The sequence below is a fragment of the Anolis sagrei genome, chromosome 5 (assembly GCF_037176765.1).
Source record: "Anolis sagrei isolate rAnoSag1 chromosome 5, rAnoSag1.mat, whole genome shotgun sequence".
Lineage (NCBI taxonomy): Eukaryota > Metazoa > Chordata > Lepidosauria > Squamata > Dactyloidae > Anolis > Anolis sagrei.
Genome location: NC_090025.1, coordinates 52,634,576 through 52,658,167, shown reverse-complemented (window position 1 = coordinate 52,658,167; position 23,592 = coordinate 52,634,576). Strand labels below are relative to the sequence as shown.

At 38.3% G+C, this 23,592-nt stretch overlaps 2 protein-coding genes across 2 annotated transcripts in view; both read right to left on the bottom strand.

Annotated features, from left to right (window-relative positions):
• Positions 1 to 23,592, bottom strand: part of GUCY1B1 (guanylate cyclase 1 soluble subunit beta 1) — a 174,688-nt gene that overhangs the window by 124,390 nt on the left and 26,706 nt on the right. The gene's annotated exons all lie outside the window — the stretch shown is intronic.
• The window catches only part of GUCY1A1 (guanylate cyclase 1 soluble subunit alpha 1), a 51,903-nt gene that overhangs the window by 22,847 nt on the left and 5,464 nt on the right, over positions 1 to 23,592 (bottom strand). The window contains exon 2 of the mRNA XM_060778795.2: positions 1,433 to 1,827. Within this exon, the coding sequence (XP_060634778.2) occupies positions 1,433 to 1,678 (246 nt within the window). The 5' untranslated portion in view covers positions 1,679 to 1,827. The remainder of the gene's footprint in view (positions 1 to 1,432; positions 1,828 to 23,592) is intronic.

Below are 23,592 nucleotides of genomic sequence, written 5' to 3'. Positions count from 1 at the left end.
ATATCCAGGTGTATCTGAATCTCTATATAGTTTAGCACCATATAACAGTTTTGAAACATTACACCAAATTTCATCATTTTATACGTAGACATAAGAAGATGCTTGTTCCAATCTGTTTTAATTTAATGTTACTTCTCATATACCATTTATTTAGCATTTTATCATTAGCCTGATTCAATATTAGAATATTACTTGTCTCAGGGAATTGCTGTGAGTTTTCCAGGCTGTATGGCCATGTTCAGGATGCATTCTCTCCTGACATTTTGCCTACATCTATGGCAGGCAGCCTCAGAGGTCTGTTGGAAACTAGACAAGTGAGGTTTATATATCTGTGGAATGTCCAAGGTGGGAGAAAGAACTCTTGTCTGTTTGAGACAAGTGTGAATGTTGCAGTTGGCCACCTTGATTAGCACTGAGTGGCCTTGCAGCTTCAAAGCCTGGCTGCTTCCTGCCTGGAGGAATCCTTTGTGAGGAGGTGTTAGCTGGCCCAGGTAATTTCCTGTCTGGAATTGCCATGCTTTCTGAATGTTGTTCTTTATTTACTGTCCCGATTTTAGAATTTTTAAATACTGCTAGCCAGATTTTGTTCATTTTCATGGTTTCCTCCTTTCTGTTGCAATTGTCCACATGCTTGTGGATTTCAATGGCTTCTCTGTGTAGTCTGACATGGTAGTTGTTAGAGAAGTCCAACATTTCTGTGTTCTCAAATAATATGCTGTATTCAGGTTGGTTCATCAAATGCTCTGCTACTGCCTCAAATAGACAAGTGTTCTTTCTCCCATCCCGGATATTCCACAGATATATAAACCCCACTTGCCCATGTTCCAAATGACCTCACAGCCTCTGAGGATGCCTGCCATAGATGTGGGCGAAATGTCAGAAGATTCTGGAACATGGTCATACAGCCCGGAAAACTCACAGCAACCCAAAGATTCTGGCCATGCAAGCGTTTGACTACTCATGATCCAGATAGTAGGTAATAAAGCATTCCATTATGAGTAGTCAAATTCGCTGACACATCACATAGTGCTAGACACTTGGGAAGTGTCCGACTTATGATCCAGATAGTAGGTAATAAAGCATTCCATTATAAGTCGGACACTTCCCAAGTGTCTAGCACTATGTGATGTGTCAGCGAATAACACATGCAAATGGCCTTTTGAAGCTGACAGATGGTAATTTTGTCAGCTATTATTATTATTATTATTATTATTATTATTATTGCTTTTTAAACAGTTTCATACTATCTTAACCATTTTAAATTATTATTTTATAAAATGTGTAGAGAATTTTGGTCCTCCAGACATCTTTGCAGGGGTGAAGGGAATTTGTTAAAAGATGCCCATGCTTCCTCCCATCACCATTTAAAAGAGTCTTTCTTAAAATCATCTGAATGACATTATAAAAAATATTATGTTTTTTAAAAAATTACCTCTGGGGAGATGAGTTTGCAGATGCTCTCAGCTAAAGTGTGCAGATACACTCTGCTCCTGCTGGTTTTCCTTTGTGGATGGTCTCCTTGAGTGTCCTTCTCTTTGCAAACTGGCAAAGAAGTCTTTGAGCTATCTGGTACTTCAACACATTCCTCCTCATTTTCACCAGAAATGCCACTTGGGGTCAGTAAGGAGAAAGGACACTCGCCAGTGATTTTCAGGTCTTTCAGTTTAGTACAGAACATACTGCACAAATTCTTTTTTTCATCAAAACTGTCTTTATTTTTTACTTAACATGTCTGCTCTATTGACTGATGACAAAAATCAGCTAAAGCCAAGTTCTTCTGCCAAATGATTGGTAACCAAGTACAGGGCTCCTTGAGGCTTTATATACCTGCAAAAGAAGAAGAAGGAGAAAGTTGAAGAAAACCAGAAGGTACATCTGCTAACCTCTTAATAACAACCCTATTTAAGTCAGCAATCTTTGGTCCTCTACAGAACAACATCATAGCTAATGTTCAATGACTATATTCAGACTCTCACTAAACCAGAACTTTTCATGATGAAATCAACCTGCAACAAGCTTCAAGCTCCCTCCTATATTCTTATCACCTGATATGGCCATGAGAAAAATAAAAGTTTGAGATTCCACTTTCAATCAATCACAGTTTTATATTGGATGCAACTCCAGAGATGTGGTTAATACAAACTGGGGTTTATCTATATCTCACCCCTTGTTTAAAAAACATAGTTAAGTCTAACCACAGTTTATCAGGTTTATGTAATTAAACTACAGATAAATTCTAAAAATTCCTCATTTTGTTTATGGGAGAGGAGAAAGTAATCACAGCCTAACCACAGTTTATTTTGTCATTACAGTAAACTGAGTTGGCGAAAGTGCAGGCCTTAAACAACATGTGGGGGGCATTCTCCCTTTGGTGATGCCTCAAGACCATAAGTCATTGATGCCACTTCTGAACCCATATACCCCAACACCACTACTTTCCTGAGCAGAAAACTGCCCCTAAACAGCTTCAACTGTTGCAGAACACTTTAAAACTGTGGTTTGCAAACTTTTTTTCATCAGGGACTACTTTGATCAGGGCCTACTAGGCCAGGGACCACCTTGACCAGGACCTACTTGACCAGGGACCACTAGAACAGGGACCGCATTGACCGGGGACTGCTCGAACAGGGACCACTTGAACAAGGACCACTTTGACCAGGAACTACTCTCCAACAGTAGTACCAAAAGTGGTGGGGCTGGTCAGCTCTGAGGAAAGGAGCGGAAATAAAATAATATAAAATAAAATAAATAAAGAGGAAAGAGGTTTGCGGACCAGATTTTAGTTCTCGCAGCCCACTGCTGGGCCACAGCCCACAGGTTCGGAACCACTGCTTTAAAACATTATAAAAACATGACATGTTAATTAGATTACCCCCCCCACCCCACCCCACCCCAATAGATCCCCAAAAACACAGGAAGACCAAAATTTGGCAGAAAACAAAAACAGATCACTTTTGTGTTAATGGGAAAACACTGGTGTGCCTTGCTAAGGGGACATGGGGGAGCAGATTGCGCACAATCCTCTGGCATAGCTGCCCATTAAGGCACTAAATTATTATACATTATGACATCTGACTTTTCCCAGTGACTTTGAAGATTACATCATACAGCACAGATTTTGGATCCAGAAAGGAGCTGTAGAAGTGATTTCTGAACTATGCACAAGAAGACTTTCCTTGGAATTACAAACAGCTCAGCTTTGAGCTGATTAAGGCTATTTCATATGTGATGGTGAAAAACATGCATACACTTCAATTGGCATTTTAGGTCAGAAGGTGCGTGAGAGCCAGACAGAAGGAATTATATGCTTAATAAGGTTGATCTGCTAGCATTAGTTTTGCAGCCCTTGCCTTTTCACTGGTAAAACAAATTTAAAGAAGTATTGCAGCCATGCTATATCATTCTGGATTATATCATTGTATGTGGAAACATTTATCTGACTCTAAAAGTAAATTTCCCCAATGTTAGCTAGAGAACTCAGAGCTGTTAACCTCTCTACCCCAATTCAATAATACAACATATATTTGTTTTTGTAAAGTGTTTTTAAGACTGGCAATATGTCTGGCAGATGGAATCCTCTTGGTGACTGTGTCAGCTTCCATGATGATCACTGCTAGAGGAAGAAAGAGCTGGCAGAATCAACTCTGCTAGCACATCAACCAGCAGTAAAACCAGCACTAATAGTTTGTTGTTGTGTGTTTACAAGCTATTTCCAATGAACGGTAACTCTTAGATGAACCTATCTCATATTTTCTTTGTGGGGGTGCTTTGTATCACTCTGAGGCTGAGAGACTGTGACTTGTCCAAGGTCACCTAGTGTGTTTTTGTGGCAGAGTGAGGATTCAAACCCTGATTTCTAGAGTCATGCTCCAATGCTTAGCCCAGCACACCACATTGGCTCTCAGCACAAGTTGAACCAAATAGTGAGATAATATTTATTATATGTAAAGGAAGATATTTTGTTTTCTATCATGCAAGATCTGTCTACTCCTAAGTGATTTTGGAAAACCTTCAAACCAGAAACAAAACAACCCATTGTTTTCACCAAAGTATCTAAAGTTTAGAATTCCAAATGATATGAAATAATGTACACAAGTGAACTCCATTTTTTCTTTTTTTAAAGTACAAAGTTAATTCTAGAAACTAACATATGATATAATATCAAGGATAATATTAACCTAGTGGGTGGGAGGATATGACCTATCACTGACTGTTGGACTGCAACCATTATCCTTTCTTGTAGGCTACTGCTGGCTAAGACTAATGGGAACGTACGACGCCCCTATTAAAGTAGCTCCACTGGCTGTCAATAAGTTTCCAGTCTCAATTCAAGGTGCAGGTTATGACCTAAACGGTACAGGCCCTGCTTATCTTCAGGATTGCATCTCCCCCTATAAACCAGCGCAGGCTCTAAGATCTACCAGGGAACCTCTCCTCTCACTTCCACCACTGTCACAAGCACGGTTGGTGGTGATGAGGTGGCAACGAGGGAGAGGGCCTTCTCATGCTCCCTCCCCAGGAAGCATGGCTACTTTGCTCATTGATAAGTTGCAGTGATATATTTTAAATGGATAAAACTGGAATTATTTAAATGATAACTTCACATGTTTCTTTTCATCACAAAATCCATCTCAAGATTTTTTTTTTCATTCAATTTTCCTTGTTCCTCAGCTTTTCCAAGTGGTTTCAGATGTTCATGGATTTGTGAAAACAGCAACGCAAAAACACATGGCCACTGATGAGTGTGTTATCAGATTTTTTTAAAAAAAAAGTGGGCTTAGAGATAAATGGTTTGAGAGTGAGCAGTGTTTGTTTGTTTGTTTGTTTAGTAAAGAGGCCAGTGCAATTATTCAGTTGTATCATTATAATGCCATACAACCACTCTGGTTATGGCATTTAAAAAAGCAAAAGCACAGCCAATCAGCTTGGCAAAAAAATCTATTTATACAGAGAAAACATCTATAAACAAACAGATTCACACCAGAAGCTTAACAGTAAACACAAACTGAGACATACTGAGATTATAGAAACAGCTTCACTAAACCTTATGGAGTATGTACCATATTTCTGTATGATCTTATTATGGATGTTAGGTTGGAAAAGAAGATGGAACACAACTCATACATGAGTTAAATCAAGATCAGCATTCAACAAACTCAAGAACAATATTCAATACACCTATATGCATTTTTACTGAATTATTCTGTTATTTTCATTCAACACTCCACATTAGCCTCAGCTTGTAACTAACTACACTAAAAAATTAAAACAATTATGAACACAGAGAAATGTAGCAAACATGACAAAATGCAGTGTGCACAAAATCATAGAAATGTTAAAGTATTTTTGTCCAGTCCTCTCTACCAGGTTATAATCCTTTGTACTGAATGCAGCAGAAATATTAGTTCATCTTGACAGGTTTTAGCTTGCCACAAGGGAAGAGTCAAAACAAACAAGGTGAAAATGAAACAGCATTTCTCATGCAAGTCATAAGTGGGCAACTATGGCCTTTAGATATGATTGTCAAAAATGTTAAGAGTATTTAGAGTTGCTCACACCTGACATAAAAATAGTTTCTCCTAAAGAGAACTGAATCTCTGTTGACCATGCTACCTCACTAGTGTGAGGGGGAAAGGGACAGCCAACAAATATACATTTACATTGTTCATATATTACAGAAATGAGCCTACTCTGGGGAAAAATATACTCGTTGGCACACGATGATTACTACCTCAAAAAAGTTCTCTAAGGGTTATTTTAGTTGCCAAGTAACTGCGAGTTATTCCTGGAACAATGAAGCAGAATCAAACCAGTTGAATCTATCTGGGCAACAAGTATTACATAAACAGTCCTGAGGCCAGTTAAATTCATTACTAAGAACCAAAGCCTGCAGTAACTTTTCCAAGCTCTGTTAAAGTGGGTACAAGATCTGCAACATCTACAGCCGGCATTTGCAGATGTTACAAGCCACGATGTATTGTTTTAACTAGATATGGTTGGTATTACAAATAAAATAGATCACGAAGTAAAACACAGGATATCCATTGGTAAAAATCCCTTAGTTATACCTGTCGCCATAAATACTAAGATATTTGCATCTCTTTCCATATTTTACATGTTTATTTTCACAACCTGAATAACTTTGCAGCCAAAATCAGCAAAAGCAGAAACAGCGAAGTAGCATACAAAAATGGCAGAAATACAAAATTAATTAACTGCATATACCTATACATATAAGTCTTCTGTACAATGCCAGAGCCAAACATATAGTTTAATTCCTTTGTATTTATAATATATTTGAAAGACAACTATATAAGATCTGAACTGATGGGAATTTGCATAGAATCATAGTATCGTTGAGTTGGAAGTGACTCCAAGGGCCATCTGATCCAACTCCCAACCAGTGCAAGAACCCAAAATAATGTTTTACTGCCTAAACCTTTGATTACTGAACTCAACAAAGCAAAGTCTACCTCAGCTCAAGGCAGACTAGTCTAGGGTTGAAATCTTCTCTGTTGAAGGATCAACATTTATTCATTCTTTAGTGAAGTGGTTCTCAATCTTTCTAATGTCATGGCTCCTTAATACAGTTCCTCATGTTGTGGTGATCCCCAACCATAAAATGATTTCTGTTGCTACTTCATAGCTCTAATTATGCTACTGTTATGAATCATTATATAAATATTTGATGTGCAGGATGTGTGTTCATTCACTGGACCAAATTTGGCACAAATGCCAGATATGCCCAAACTTGAATATTAGTGGGGTTGGGGGGGGGGGGTTGATTTTGTCATTTGGGGGTTATAGTTGCTGGGATTTATAGCTCATCTACAATCAAAGAACATTCTGAATTCCACCAACAATAGAATTGAACCAAACTTGGCACACAGAACTCCCATGACCAACAGAAAATACTGGAAGGGTTCGATGGGCATTGACCTTAAGTTTTGGCGTTGTAGTTCACTTACATCCAGAGAGCAGTGTGGGCTCAAACAGTGATAGATCTGGACTAAATTTGGCACAAACACTCAATATGTCCAAAATGTGCGAATACTGGTGGAGTTTGAGAAAAATGGACCTTGACATTTGGGAGGTGTGGTTGCTGGGATTTATAGTTCACCTACAATTAAATAGCTCCTTGAACTCCTCCAATGACAGAATTGGGCCAAGCTTCCGACACAGAACCCCCATGACCAACAGAAAATACTGGAGGGATTTGGGAGGAATTGAAAGTGATATAGGGGAGATGTAGTTCACTTACCTCCGGAGAGCACTGTGATCCTAAACAACTATGGATCTGCCCCAAATTTGGCACAAATACCTGATACACAGAAATTTGAATACTGGTGGGGTGGGGTGGGGGTGATTTTGTCATTTGGAAGTGGTAATTGCTGAGATATATAGTTAACCTACAATCAAAGAGCACTCTGAACCCAGTCCACAGTGGATCTGCACCAAACTTGACACACTGACTACATGGCCAACACTGAATATTGGTGAGGTTGGGGTGTGTGTGTGTCTGAATTCTTGGAGTTGTCATTCAAACTCAGAGAGCACTCTGTACCAAACTGGTGATTGAACTAGTAAACTTGCCACACATACCCAACGTGCCAAATGTTGAATATTGGTGGGGTTTTGTGGGGACTGACCTCTAGGTTGGAAGTTATAGTTCAACCACATCGACAGAGCAATGTGCACACAACTGATGGATCTGGACCAAACTTGGCAAAAATACCCAATATGACCAACTTTGAATATTGGTAGGGTTGGGGGGGGGGGGAACTGACCCAACATGATGGTAATTGTAGTTCTCCCTTCATCCAGAGAACCCTGTGACCCCACCAATGATGAATCTGAAGCAAACTTGGCACACAGATCCAAAATGGCCAATTGTGAATATTGGTGGGATTTTAAGAGGACTGACCCACAATTTTGGGAATTGTAGTTCACCTACATCTGTATATATTTTCTAATGGGAAGCATTAGGACCATGGGATTCATTTACTGGGCATTTTGGAAGTCCATGTTATCCATAGAACTGTCCCCCAGCACCAGAGTTCAAATAATGTTATTCTCTTCCAGTCATGCATACAATATGGCATAATGCCATAAAGGGAAATAAAATGTTTGAAGAATGGGCAGAAATGAAGTATGTCAATAGCAAGCCTGAATCCATAAAAATTACTCCATATTTATAGTATGGATTGCTTAAAATAATATCAAATGTTATACTGTGTTCATGGCTATTTTATCTTTACATATCTTTTTCCTATCTTTTTAAAAAAAATCACACTATCATGTTTGTTGTTTACCAGTGATGAAATGCCTAAGCATAGAAACACCTGTCCTGCTCAGAACTTCTCTATGACAGGATGACACACCAGAGGTTCGCATTAGAATTGGGATTCTATGTTATTTGAATGTTATCAGGGCATCGCCGGAAAAGACTTTCTATACAAAAGATAGGATACTTCCAAAGCTATAAGAGAAACAGAACCTAAGCTCAGTTTTCATTGTGACCATTCAACCGACGCCACAATTTTCCCAAAGGGAATATATCAGAACTAATACAAAGAGTTTATTAAATTGGAGCTTAATCTGTCCCATTAAAATTCAGCCATATTTCATAGTTACTTAATAATTTTGCAATGTGGAGAAGACATGTTATGCAGGTTCTTATTTAATTACATATATAAGGAAAATTAATTTGCAGAAATCTGGAGTCTGGGCTAATATGATTATCATTGCCTGAGCATTATTATTTGACAAACAAGTTTTCAGGATTCATAGGAGGATGATAATTCTCCATATATCCAGTGTCCTAAAGATTACTTACTATAATTATTTTTGGTAAGGCCAATGCCTCAGACAGGAAAGAAGGCTCAATGCACTGTCTTTGGAAGCAAAGAAAATGGCATCCCATTTCTGTAACAGTTGTATTTATATTAGAATACCATGATGTCTGGCTCTAGAACCTGAAGCACTCTGTTTGGAGTATTTTTAGCAGAAATATGAAAATAAAATTGTATAAATAAAATCAAAATACTGTAAATTAAATCAGTTGCAAAAGGTTCAAACTAATCTTATTTATTCACTAGCCATCCCCAGCCACATGTTGCTGTGGCTCTCATGGAGATTCTGTGTGGGAGGTTTGGCCCAATTCTATCATTGGTGGGGTTCAGAGTGCTCTGTGATTGTAGGTGAACTATAAATCCCAGCAGGTACAACTCCCAAATGTCAAGATTCTATTTTCCCCAAACTCCACCAGTGTTCACATTTGGGCATATTGAGTATTCGTGTAGAGTTTGGCCCATCATTGTTTGAGTCCACAGTGATCTCTGGATGTAGGTGAACTACATCTCCCAAACCAAAGGACATTGCCCATCAAACTCTTCCAGTATTTTCTGTTGGTCATGGGAGAACTGTGTGCCAAGTTTGGTTCAATTTCATCGTTGGTGGGGTTCAGAATGCTCTTTGATTGTTGGTGAACTATAAATCTCAGCAACAACTACTCCCAAACGACAAAATCAATTTTTTTTGAGTGAAGGACATACATTGGGTTGTTAGGTGTCTTGTGTCCAAATTTGATGTCAAGTCATGCAGTGGTTTTTGAGTTCTGTTAATCCCATAAAGGAACATTACATTTTTATTTATATAGATTTCTTTGGCTAATGCTTAAGCCAATGAAAGTTGTAAGAATTCCATGCAAGCTATCTAGAATACAGTGATCCCTTGGTATCAACTTGGCTTTGTTCCAGGATCCACTGTGGATACCAAAATCCATTGCTATTCTATATTATAAAAAATTGGCACCGTAAAATGGCTTTCCATATATATTGCAATTGCACTTGCGAGGAAGGTGGAACCGAGAGCAGGGCTTCCCCAGATGATCTTAACCTCCGAGATGGTTCATAGAGGGAGGTACATTTGGACAGGTAAGCTGGGCCGAAACCATTTAGGGCTTTATAGGCAAAAGCCAGCACTTTGAATTGTGCTCAGGAGCAGACTGGCAGCCAGTGGAGCTGATGTAACAGAGAGGTTGTATGCTCCCTGTAACCCACTCCAGTGAGTAATCTGGCCACCGCCCATTGGACCAATTGAAGCTTCCAAACAGTCTTCACAGGCGACCCCACATAGTGTGTTGCAGTAGTATATACGAGATGCAACCAGAGTGTGGACCACAATGGTCAACATCTCTGATGTTTCTCTGATGGGTCTATGGACCATAATAAATATGGTTGTTATATAATGATAAAATCAAGGTTTGCTTTTTGGATTTTTTTAAAGAAAATTCAAACTGGATGATTGAATCTATGGATGCAGAATCCATGGATATGGAAAGTTGATGGTACTGACATACAATTGCCATAATGTAACATAAAGTTCTGTGCCTGGAGTGTTAAGTACCACAACTTGACGTCCTAAATTGCACTGAATCAATAATACCTGAGCAGCAGCTGCAGAGTCATTCCTGGCCTTAACTGGCTAATGCAGATTTCATAAACCAACCAACAGACAAAGGAAGCATGAAAGCAGAAAGGAGATGCATCTCATTACTTCATCTCTATTGATTGCCTGGCTTGCTTTGTTATTCTCTCTAATGAATGGAAAGATGGGCTCTACCTGTACTGAGTCTTAGCAGTCCAAATCAGAATGGAACAACAAGAACAAAAAACACTAAATGTATTATTTAAACTGCCAATGAATGCTGGATTTTGATGTTTTGTTACTCTTGGGGTTTGGATTTTTTTTCCAGACAGGAGTGAAGCTGAGAGAGGGGGTGGAGGAGGAGAGAAAAAGAGTGACAGATAGAAAGAAATGATACATCACAGTGATGGAGGCTACCTAAACCTTCCTTTTTTCTTTCTTTTGCTTGACCCATAACATAGGGATTTTAAAAACTTATTTTCCTTGCATAAAATAAGGAGCCAATTTTTCACAAGTACCAAGGCACGACAGAGAAGTCAAGTTGTCACAGAAAGTATAATTTCAAAACGTTTTCGGCACTACCTCTCATTGCACACTGGACAAAGAATTTTAAAATCCTATTTATAGCCTACCGTGGTTTGCAATACATCAAAGTGACAACAGGAGAAGATGCCAAAGCTACTTAATACACTTCCACTAAAAAGACAAAATTCCAGATGCAATGTTAGAGATCTGAGAGTTGTTATGTTACTATATGATTTTGGATTACAATATTTTTCCAGTGACTTGTAATTATTCCTAAATTGAATTCATTGTGATAAATTATATAAACAAACACCCACAATCTTTATCTAAAGTATTTGCATTTCAAGATGTGAAGGATAAACTTTCGGACACATATTTCAGCAATAGCAACCAGTGACTACAACAAAATCATACCATTCTTAAGCGTTATCTCATACTAGCAGCTCAATTTTGCAATGTAATAAAGCTGGAATTACTGATAATACGTTTGTCTTGTTAGCAATGTTAGATAGTATTTATTTTAATATAAAGATCCAAAGCACAACCTGTTGGTGAAAGTAGAATGTTTCGCTGATTGAAAGGGGGAGCTGACACACAACTACACATGATTGGAGCAGATCTTTGATGAAATCTTTCACTGTTTTCATTCTCAGTTCAAAGCCACCACGGGGAGCTCTAAATTGGCTTGGAGCAACAGCACAGGGGAAGGGAAAACTGCTAGATTAATAGTACTAGCGGATAAAACAGTATCGGGGAAGGGTTTAGCACTCCTCCCCCAGGGCCTTGGCTTCAATCTAATTTAAACATGGCACAGCTACTTTTCATTACAAATGAAAATGATGTTGAGATCCAATCGCATCTCCAACTGTGTGTGTGCATTATTTGGCATTTAGGGCATTTGGTGATAATGAAGTCACAATAAGGCTACACTTGGGTACGCCACGATCCCAAAGTCCTTGAGGTTGACATTTTGAGAACAGAAGCAGAATTACTGACCCTTTTCCCCCTAGGAACAAGTCTTATAATATGCATTTGCGATTCACAACAGTACTATTCAATAGCTAGGCTCTTCACAAGGATCAACCACAGGAAGCATATGCAAAGAATTATTGTGGGGTGCCAATTAGTTTCCCAGCTGCATTCAAGGTGCTTGCACTTCTCTTTAATGCTTCTGTGACCTGGGGTTGCAGGTACTTTGAAAGACTGCGATCTTATTCATTTAGTCAAGTTAGTTAATTACCTATTTCATTATGAGAGATAAGATTCCAACTTTCAACTCAACTAGACCTGGGAAAAAAATCTCAAAATTATGAATAAAATAATGTTTCAAACAAATCGCACATACTAAAACAGCAGCAAACTAACAAGAAGGAATCAATAGCAACTTGGCATTCAATATAAATAAAAGAAAAAAAGGTAAAGGACTTCTCTGGATTCCTGGACTACAAACAAGCTGGCCAAAGACATTTTGATGCCTAGAGAAGACAAGAGGGCACCTATGCTTCCTACTATGTACAAATACTGATGCTGTAGCAGCAGTTGAATATTATATTACTACTCACGAGGGAACATTTCCTACTATCCCTGAGCACAGTAAAATAGCCTAGAGGTTATGTTTGCCACTTGCATCTGTTATCCTATTTATTTATTTATTTATTTATTTATTTATTTATTTATTTATGTACGACATTTTTATCCTGCCCATATCAGCCTGAAGGCGACTCAGGGCGGTCAATACCTTGCTGCCAGTCACTAGCTTCCTTCCCTACCCACATTCTGCCTGAAGAAAACACCCTACTGCAGTGGTTCTAAACCTAATAACAATAAAAAAACAACAACTTTATTCTTATACCCTGCCACCATCTCCCCAAAGGGACTCGTGGTGGCTTACAAGGGGACAAGTCCAAGAATGCAGATTAAAACACACAGAACAAAAATAAGACAAAATAAAATCACCCTTCCTAATGCCGTGACTCCCTTAATACAGTTCCTCATGTTATGGTGACCCCAACCATAACATTATTTTCTTTGCTCCTTCATAACTCTGATTTTGCTACTGTTATGAATCGTAATGTAAATATCTGATATGCAGGATGTATTATCATTCACTGAACCAAATTTGGCACAAATACCCGATACGTCCAAATTTGAGTACTAGTGGGGTTGTGGGGGGGGGGGGGGGTTGATTTTGTCATTTGGGAGTTGTAGTTGCTGGGATTTATAGTTCACCTACAATCAAAGAGCATTCTGAATTCCACCAACAACTGCCTCAAGTTGCCTGCGGGCTGAGAGGGGCGGTATACAAATATAGCAAATAAATAAATAAATGATGGAATTGAACCAAAAATGGCACACAGAACTCCCATGACCAACAGAAAATACTGGAAGGGTTTGGTGGGCATTGACCTTGAGTTTTGGAGTTGTAGTTCACCTACATTCAGAGAGCATTGTGAACTCAAACAATGATAGATCTGGACCGAACTTGGAACGAATACTCAGTATGCCCAAATGTAAACACTGGTGAAGTTTGGGGAAAATAGACTTGACATTTGGGAGTTGCAGTTGCTGGGATTTATAGCTCACCTACAATCAAAGAGAATTGGGCCAAACTTCTCACACAGAACTCCCATGACCAACAGAAAATACTGTGTTTTCTAGTGGTCTCTGGTGACCACTCTGACACCCCTCACGAGCCTCCCAGAGATCCTGACCCCCAGGTTAAGAAACACTGCCCTACTGGCTATGCTGGACTGGCACTAACTATTATTCCATCATCCTTGGATATCCCAGGTGCAGCTGATGGTAAATGGAGAGCAACAACATCTGGAGAGCCGCTCCATAGCACAGATAAAAAACAGCCAGAGACATGAGTGGTATCCCAACTTTCTGTGAGCCATTCTGTCTCAGTAGAGCTGCAAAAGTCTGCCTTTGCCAGGCAGAAAATTAAGCTTCGGCTTTTGTGGAGTAGGTCAATATTTGTGCCATTACAGGAAAGAAGATTTACAGGATCAAGATAAATCCCTTCCCATCTCAACAAATGCTACATCCAAAATAATCAAGGAACCAGGTCTCCAGTATAAGCTTAATGTGCATTCTTTATATATATATAGAGAGAGAGAGAGAGAGAGAGAGAGAGAGCACATAATTAGACCTCCTACATCTCCTGTAGTCTTCAGGGCTCAAAAAGAATTTTCTTTATTATTTCTATATACCTCTTTGATGCAAGCAGCTGGAATATATTTCACTTTCCTGCTCTTTCCATCAATAACAGGAGGATGTTTCACCATATGCATTCACATGTTACTTAAGCTTTCAAATATATGCAAAATGCCATGTGCTTCCAGTGAGTAGCAGCATGTGCACAAATGTTTCTGTATAAATGTAGACTAGGGATTGATCCAATCCAGTTTGTTCACACACCAGTCTTGTTTCTGTGTTTTATGGAAATTCTCAAATATATATGAACTACTTACTTGTGTTCGATCATCTTTGAATGAGTTCCATCTGTATAGCCTTTGTATATTAGACATTCTAATTAGTGCATACAGGAATATAAAGCCATCACATCTCACACTGCTATCTTACATTGATCTATACATGGGCTCTTTAGCAGTGCAATGCATGTTCAGAAAAGTTGTGTGAGGAAAAATCTTACGAAATCAGACAGCATTGTGGTGGTCTGATTGATGCAAAAACAAACATGCATTTACAGCAACTTTCTTCTATCCCGAAGGGCATAATATTAACTATATTAATCATCTCTAGTCAATTAAAGCCTTTGGCTTGGAAAGGGATTATTTAATTACTATTTACTTTGTCTAGGCCAGGAAGCAATCGATGCATTTTTGATTCAATGAAAAGATTAACTCTTTGATAGCTGTTTTTTATAGTTGCATATTCAAGCAATCCTGATTATTTTAGTTATTTTAGAAAGGATTTTTCTGTTTTTTGAAAGGCAGTGACATTGTCCCTGTGACATTGTGTCTTCCTTATGGCTATTTATCTTTGTTCCTCTAAAATATTATTTTACAACATTGTCATAAAGCTTAGGAGCTGTTCAGCAGTGGAACTCTCTACCCCAAAGTGTGGTGGAGGCTCCTTCCATGGTGGCTTTTAAACAGAGGCTGGATTTTCCTGCTTCTTGGCAGGGGGTTGGACTGGGTGGCCCAACTCTATAATTCTATGATTAAGGCTTTCTCGAATTAAGCATAGGTGTACAAGTCAATATTGTGACTATTATTCTGTTCAGAATAAACATGATGGATCACTGTCAAGGTTCTAACACTCAAGCAAGTGAGGGACAGGTTACACAAACGAATGCTGCCCTATGTTCATATTTTTATCTGCCCACAGAGAGACAGTAGTACTCATATATTTGAGTCTTGGAAATGCTATTCTTCTGAACTGCAGCTGAGTGAATCCTACCAAGACGTCAATACACACACTTTCCCCTGGCTGTAGGATTCTGCAAATTGTAATTCCAAAAAGTAAGTCTGCTGAACAATATTTGAACCCTACAGGAGACATTTTTCTCTTCTTTTACACACGTTGGAACATTGCAATAATATTTTGTTTTTGACATGGGTGGGCTGAACCATTTTCTCAACTTAATTCTGAGTCAGTACCCTATTTACACCATATCTCTGACTGGCATCAGAAAGGTGATAACAAAGGGGGCATAGGTTAACATTACAATTCTCATTTTGTATAAGAATAATCAAGATACAGAGGAAATAAAGAGCAAATTAGATGTCTCATTGGAAGAAACAATTTTTTTCCATCTCTCCATCAGGTAGGGGCTCCCTGGTGGCACAGTGGGTTAAACCGCTGAGCTGCTTAACTTGCTAACCAAAAGCTTGGCGATTCAAATCCGGGGAGCAGGATGAGCTCCCGCTGTTAGCCCCAGCTTCTGCCAACCTAGCAATTCGAAAACATTCAAATATGAGTAGATCAATAGCTTCTGCTTCTGTGGGAAGGTAATGGCGTGCTGACCACATGACCTTGGAGTTGTTTACAGTCAACGCCGGCTCTTCAGCTTAGAAATAGAGATAAGCACCAATCCCTAGAATCAGACATGACTAGACTAATGTCAGGGGAAACCTTAACCTTTACCTACCATCAAGTAGACTCTCGTTTACACTCAATGCAAAAGGTACTGTCAAGTATTATTCTAAGAGTGAAAGTTCATGTTTGAGGCAGGGATGAAAATGACTTCCAATTCCTCTCATTTGCCAGCTTGCTAATGAAAAAGTGCTTGGAACAATAAACACAAGAAGGAAGTACTGCATTTCCTTGATTCTAAGACACACGGTCCCCCCATATAAACACAGGGTACATCTTAGATTTGTGTATGCCTATATTCTGTTGGTTGTACCAAAATTAGTGTGCATGTTTCAATCAATGGCATCTTAAAATCAAAGAAATACAGTATGATTTCCCCTCTACTACATCCTCCTTCTATTGTTAGCAAAAAAAGCCTAAGCTTGGTTGACATGTGAATAAGGCAAGCACATAACTCACTAGTGAGATAGGAGAGGCAGGGCTTGTAAGTTCAAAACACTAGGCCATTTTGATCCACAGAGAAAGCCAAACTGCAATCCTTATGATTGATAGCAGGACAATTAATCTTCCAGCAATTGTGAACTATCCTAATAAAGATGCAAAGTGGCTTGGTCTCTAATGAGCATTTAAACCCCACTATTTTTATAAAAGGGCTGCGCTTGCTTGAGATGAAACTGCTAGAACTCATTCCTAGATACCAACCAACCAAACTCTGTCTACATTTCTGGACAGTTCTTTGGAGAGCTGCTATAGGAACTGTCATGGTGAACTCCTGCATTTCAAAATTCCTAACTATGACTATCCTGTCAAATTAAGTTTGTCTTAAGAGACCAGCTCGGATAGAAGCAGACAATGTCTGAGAAATCCATGAAACCAAACTGTGTATTCAGAGTTCTGTAATCCCAAACCTCTCTCCTGTTCTTTCATCTCTCACACACACAAATGCCCTTGAGGCAAAACCGTTTCCCTTGGGCATACATTGCAAACCCACTGCATGCCAGGTTTGCCCACAGCAGGCTGACAACAGGTAAAAACAAGAAGCTATTTCATGCAAAAAACTAAAAACTCCACAAGTATGTGTTGCTGTTTTTTTGGGCTGTATGTCAGTGTTCCAGTAACATTCTCTCCTGATGTTTCTTCAGTATATGGCTGGCATCTTCAAAGGTTCCTGGAGATGCCAGCTACAGATGCAGGCAAAATGGAGAGAATGGTCAGGTGAAAGGGAACGTGGTGGTTTTGATGTATTAGTCATGAATGGCAGCTGAAGACCATGAGGTCATACAGACATACATATTACTGCAGTTACTCAAATCTAATGCACCATTGAATCTAATGCGCTCTTCAATTTTCAAAACTCTTCAACCCAAAAAGTATTTTTCATATTAATCTAATCTAATGCACCACTGAATCTAATGTGCTCTTCAATTTTCAAAACCCTGAAATCCAAAAAGTATTTACCATATTATATGAATCTAATGTGCACCCTAATTTTGGGAAGGTAATTTAGTACAAAAAAAAAGGTGAGGACTAGAATCAAGTAAATATATTTCTTTCTTTTTTAAGGAAAGCATGTTACTTTATTTAAAATACCAACCACAAAATACAATGTGACAGAAACCTAACAATATTCAGAATGCCCCCATTGAGCCAGATTAACTTGTGAACAGTTTCAAGAAAGTAGACCTATTAAACACTATCTCTTTTGTGGTCAATTCTAACAGATCTTTTCTCCAGTATTCTAGGTGTGATACAGTCTAGCATGTCTAGCTCTGTATGACAAGGAAATAGGGCTGCAGTGGAGCAGTGGGTTAAACCGCTAAGCTGTAGAAATTGTTGACCAGAAGGTTGGAGTTTCAAATGGAGTGAGCTCCTGTTATTAGCCCCAGCTTCTGCCAACCTAGCAATTTGAAAACATGCAAATGTGAGTAGATCAATATGTACTGCTTCTGTGGGAAGGTAAAGGCGCTACATGCAGTCATGGCAGACATGACCTTGGGCATACATATATGGACAACACCAGCTCTTCAGCTAAGAAATTGAGATGAGCACCACACCCCAGATTCGGACTCAACTAGACTTAATGTCAATGGGAAACCTTTACCTTTTACTTACTTTATGATAAGGGATGTGCCAATAGTGTCCACCCTGCTATTCATTTATTTCTAGATGGTTTTATCATATTCACACACACACAAAAGGGGGGAAGCTCTAGGACATTAGCTATGAGAATCTATTAAGCCATCAAGAAAGAAACTGGATAAATGGGGTTTTTAATTAAAGCACTTTAGCTATAGGTAGATAGGAACAGAATTTTAACAAGAGGAAAAAAAGTCAGTTTTGCCTCTTTATGCATATGACTTGATTTTTATATAGTTTTTTAATCACACTATTTTAAGTCAAGTCTCGTGACTTTAATTTTTAGAGCTATGTTTGCCAACCAAGAATAGCCATATGAGACACCTTACTGTAGTCACAAGAGAATGCAAATCCCTTCAGCTTGATTTAGAATTGGGTCAGTGATTATAAGCATTAGTGGAAACCTCTAAAAAAACAAAACAAAACAGACTCATCTTTTCGGGGAGGTCTAAACTAGCTAGCAATGTTTATTGCTAATTGCTTTGAAGTTTCATATCTTTCTAAAGTAGCTGTTTGTCATCTCAGTTCAGATAGAAAGCTTCATATGATTTTGCTCCCAGAGATTCAGAGATGAGATAAAACGTTGGGAATAAAGAATTTTAAAGTAAATCTCTGGATGTGTCTAACTGATTTTAGGAAACTACCCAACTCAAAACCATTCATATCAAGTGCAGACTTTTATTGTAATCTCTCCCTCTGTATCTTAAATTGAGATCACAGACTTTCTTCAAAGAAGTAACAATATGAAGCCAAACATTAAGCGGAAAAATATAAAAATATAATTATAATTACATGGAACATTTCTCATTATTTGGTAGATGTCAGCCATTTGGAAGGTACTTTAAGAAACACTCCTAGTTCCCCCAGGCAGGAAGCAGCCAGGCTTTAAACCTGCAAGGCCATTCAATGCTAATCAAGGTGGCCAATTGCAACACACTTGCCTCAAGCAGACAAGAATTCTTTCTCCCACCCTGGTCATGCCACAGATATATCAACCTCACTTGCCTAGTTTCCAACAGACCTCTCAACATCTGAGGATACCTGCCATAGATGTAGGCAAAAGTCAGGAGAGAATGCTTCTGGAACACGGCCATACAGCCCGGAAAATTCACAGCAACCCACTGATCCCAGCCATGAAAGCCTTGAACAACATTCCTCATTGTACTAACATCCGTGCATTATAAACAAATGACTTTTAAGAGAACGGTCCTTTCAACATGCTTGCAATATTGTGATTCTCTTCCACATAATACCTTAAAATATTAAACAAAACTCACTGATACTAGGAAGCTTTCATTTTGATGAAGTTTGTTTTTTTCAAATTATATAATGTTGTTCAATAGTCTCCAAGTGATAAGATAGATCAGGGAGCAAGGTAAATTACATTATGAAACCAACGTACTACAGAGTTCTGGTGCTTTTTGGAGATCAGTTTATTTAAAAACATGCAGCTTAAGTGGGGATGGGATGGGCAGGAAGCAGGCATTTGAAATAAACAAACACCAATTGACAAAAGCACCAGTTGACTCCCCAAAGAATTAGAAGTCAATTCCAAAAGCTCAAGATGTTTCTTCTGCTGACGATATTCAAAATAGTTTTATTTTCCATTTTCTGGATACAGATTCCATGGGGTAACAATGATCTCAGATCTCCTTCTTACCTCAGGAATGAATGTCTGGAATGTCCTAAATGTCTGGAAAAGCAAGTAAATGTGTCGTTTAAGTAAGGATAAGTAGTGGTGTAGGATGTTCTAGCTTTGTTCCAGTCTATCATATCTAGTACATCACTATTAATTCCATTGATCTTATGGTAGAGATCATAAAGGGGATTCCACCTGAATATTAGGAAGAATTTTCTGAATGTGAGAGCTGTTCAGCAGTGGAACTCTGTGCCCCAAAGTGTGGTGGATGCACTTTGTTTGGAGGCTTTTAAAGAGAGGAGGCTGGATTGCCATCTGTCAGGGGGTGCTTTGAATTAGATTTTCCTGCTTCTTTGCAGAAAGGGGTTGGACTGGATTGCCACGAGGTCTCTTCCAACTCAATGATTCTATGATTCCAAGACAAACAAATGTAGCTGATATTCTTACTTTATTTCATAGCATTTGGGAAGCATGTTCTAAAAGCGTCTCCACAAAATTTGACAAACATAATTTTCATCAAAATTTTATCAACTGAATGCATTCATTGCTCTATTTTCTTCTGATATAGCTAATATATGTACATAAATACACTCATGTACAAATAAATAGAACACACTTTTTCTTTCAGGATCCTTCATGATAAAAATGGATTTATCGGTATTTTCTTCTGGACATCTAGAAGCTTTAAAATATCGATTAATTGGGAAATGTTCAAAAAAGAGATTTAAATGCTTACTTTTCAATTTTTCCAGGAATTGCACATGCTTACTATCTCATTAAAAAAAAAGGAAACGTGATTTTCCTCTTAACCTTTCATGTTGACCATCATACTTGGCCATTCCCTTATGTGATTAGCATAAGAAGTAACTTGGATAAATTAAATGGATTTCAATTGTTGTTAAAACTGTTTGAAAATTCAAAATAATCTGCACTGTTGAAAGCGTTCATGGTCGGAATCACTGGGTTGTTGTGAGTTTTACTGGGCTGTATGGCCATGTTCCAGAAGCATTCTCTCCTGATGTTTCACCTACATCTATGGCAGGCATCCTCAGGTCTGACAACCCTATAGATGCAGGCAAAACATCAGGAGAAAATGCTTCTGGAACATAGACATACAGCCCAAAAAATTCACAACTTATAATAATCTGGTAATATATTTCATTTTATTGCCAGGAAACTGTAACTAACCATCCCTATGCTTTATCTCTGATTACTTTATTTCATTTGCTAGTAAGTGTACATTTGAGGGAAAAAATCTACAATTTGACAAGGGGGAAAACTCAGAAGAATTATTTTATATAATTCATATAGCACTTCTGCTGCTATCAAAGGTCTGTGGTGCTGTGCTTATAAAACAAAGCACTTATACTAACAAAAAAACATAAGTTGCCATTTTTTTGGAAGGAATATAGCCCTGTACTTTCATCTGCTGTCTCTTGACAGAGAAGGCACAAAACTCTTATCTATATTCATGAAATATTTTGTTCTTTTTATTAGATTGCTTCAGTTCATACTCAGTTATGATTAACTTGCTCCTGCAGGGAAGTTATCAGAAACATACTCACTTGAAAGTAAGTAAGTATAATGTACTGATTTGATCTACATACTGATTATTTGCCTAACCTGTAGGCTTCCATATGTGGCTACTAGGTTGGGAAATCAGCACTTCGTTGCATGTAATGTATGGGGAAGAACTTGAGAGATGCTTTCATACTAAAGCTCATAAATATATTCCAATGTATGTTCTATATAAGGGATCATTTCTGTATGCCACTAAAAGGTATGTATATGTGTGTGCCTTTGAGGATCTGCCACTTTATGGTGAACCCATGAATTTCATAGTGTTTTCTTAGGCGAAGAGTACTCAGAAGAGGTTTTGCCAGTTCCTTCCTCTGAAGATCTGGTGGCTTCTGGCACTGTTCTGCACCCACACTATCTTATCTGCACCCACACTATCTTAACTACATAGAAGGTGAGCTGGCTGTGCAGGGAAAAGATGGGAGACTATATAGTTGAATCAAACAAGAATGTATTAACTGACAAGAATTTTTGACTTTCTCTCCTCCTGAGTCTCACTATAAAGTTTTTATGAGGAGAGGTAAAGTCTTTGAAAGATAGACACAGTTCTGACCGAACTGAGGCTTGTGAATATTTATTTCTTCTTATTGTCTCTTTCTTGTATGGTGTTCAACTGTCTCTAAGATGGTCCCAAAATTTAACTCTGACTGGACTTGACTATAACTCAAACTGGATGTGCTATTTTGTAGACTTTCCGTCCTTCCTCTCTCTTCACCTTCCAGTCATTAAAAGGCTGACTCTTCCAAGAAGCAGAAGTTGCTTGCCAGAGGCTCCACCCCTGAGAGGATTCTTTAAGGGGCAGGGCAATGAAGGCTTCAAATGCAAAGAGGCTGTCTAGGCTGACCACCCAGGAACTGTACATAACATATTAATCCCTCTAATTAAAATGGGTTTAACTAGGAGTAAATAGTGAGGGTCTTCATGGGGTACGACAGGCACCATTAGAGCATTTAAGCCTTTGCTATTGAAAAGACTAGATGAATAATATGGGTGACATTAGTATAGTGCCATGGAATGCCTCATTCAATTTGCAAGACACATACTGATGCCCAAAACTAATTCTAAAGTCCCACCATTACTACATTTAGATATTGATGCCAATAATACCCAAAGCCTCTTAATTTCAATATTCACTTTCAAATATACAGGTTTAGGACTGGTGTGCAGATGGGATTTTACTGTTTTGTGATGCCTGAAGCATATAAGGATGCTTTAATAAAGCGTGATATCTCCTGGTTTCCACATCAGTTGAGTGAAAGTAATTTAAGATCACATCAGAGAAGAGGAACATGCTTTTCATAATTTGCCCCCAGATAGCTGGTGAAAAGAAAGGAAAAAAAGGCTTCAAGCAACTGCAAAGTATATTTAGTTGCATTACAGCCCAATTATTTTCATTATTATACAACCATTAGTTGCCTATTCTGCTATCATAAGAAATAAACCACAAAGAATCATCAAATTATGATCACCCACTGATGCTTTTCTAGTTTCCTGTTTCTTTTCCTTCCCTTCTAGGATTGTAGATTGAAATAATTCCTTTGGTTACTCAGCTGATGGGCCTCTCATCCTCTCTTTCCTTAGCAATCTTTCAGGTCTTCTCATGATTGACAGAGGCCTGGGCTCAGGACTCGAAGAGCCAGAAATCAAAGCACTACACTAACAAAATACAGTACAATTGATAGGAGTGGAGGACTTCTGAAAGGCTGAAAAAATAGAAATATAATCTATATGTCTATCTAATCAGTACACAGATGGACAGTAGATATGTAGGTGGATATTATAATTTCCTACAGGTTTTATTAGCTTCTATTATATAAAAAACCCCATGTTTCCAGGAGACTTTATCTCTATGAGAGTTCTTGGCACCAATTTACAGAACATAATATGATGCAGCACCATTTGCTTTAATTCATTTGTCCTACTTTCCTACATCTTCCACATTTTCGTAGCTACTAATGAAAGCCACTACTGACTATTTTTGTATATAAAGAACAAACAATCCATCTATTCAGAATCCACAATAATAAATTCTAAGGTCAGACATTCATATTTGCAGCATTCCAAGCCTGATCTTTATTATTTTAACTAAACATCAGTAAAAGGGTTGCTTCTATTGATAGTGCAGACGGCAGCTGATAGTGGTAATAATGCAAAAAAATAATAATAATATTAAAATCACTCAGAGATCAGGCAATGTGTTAGCATTGTTAATCCATAAAATTAAA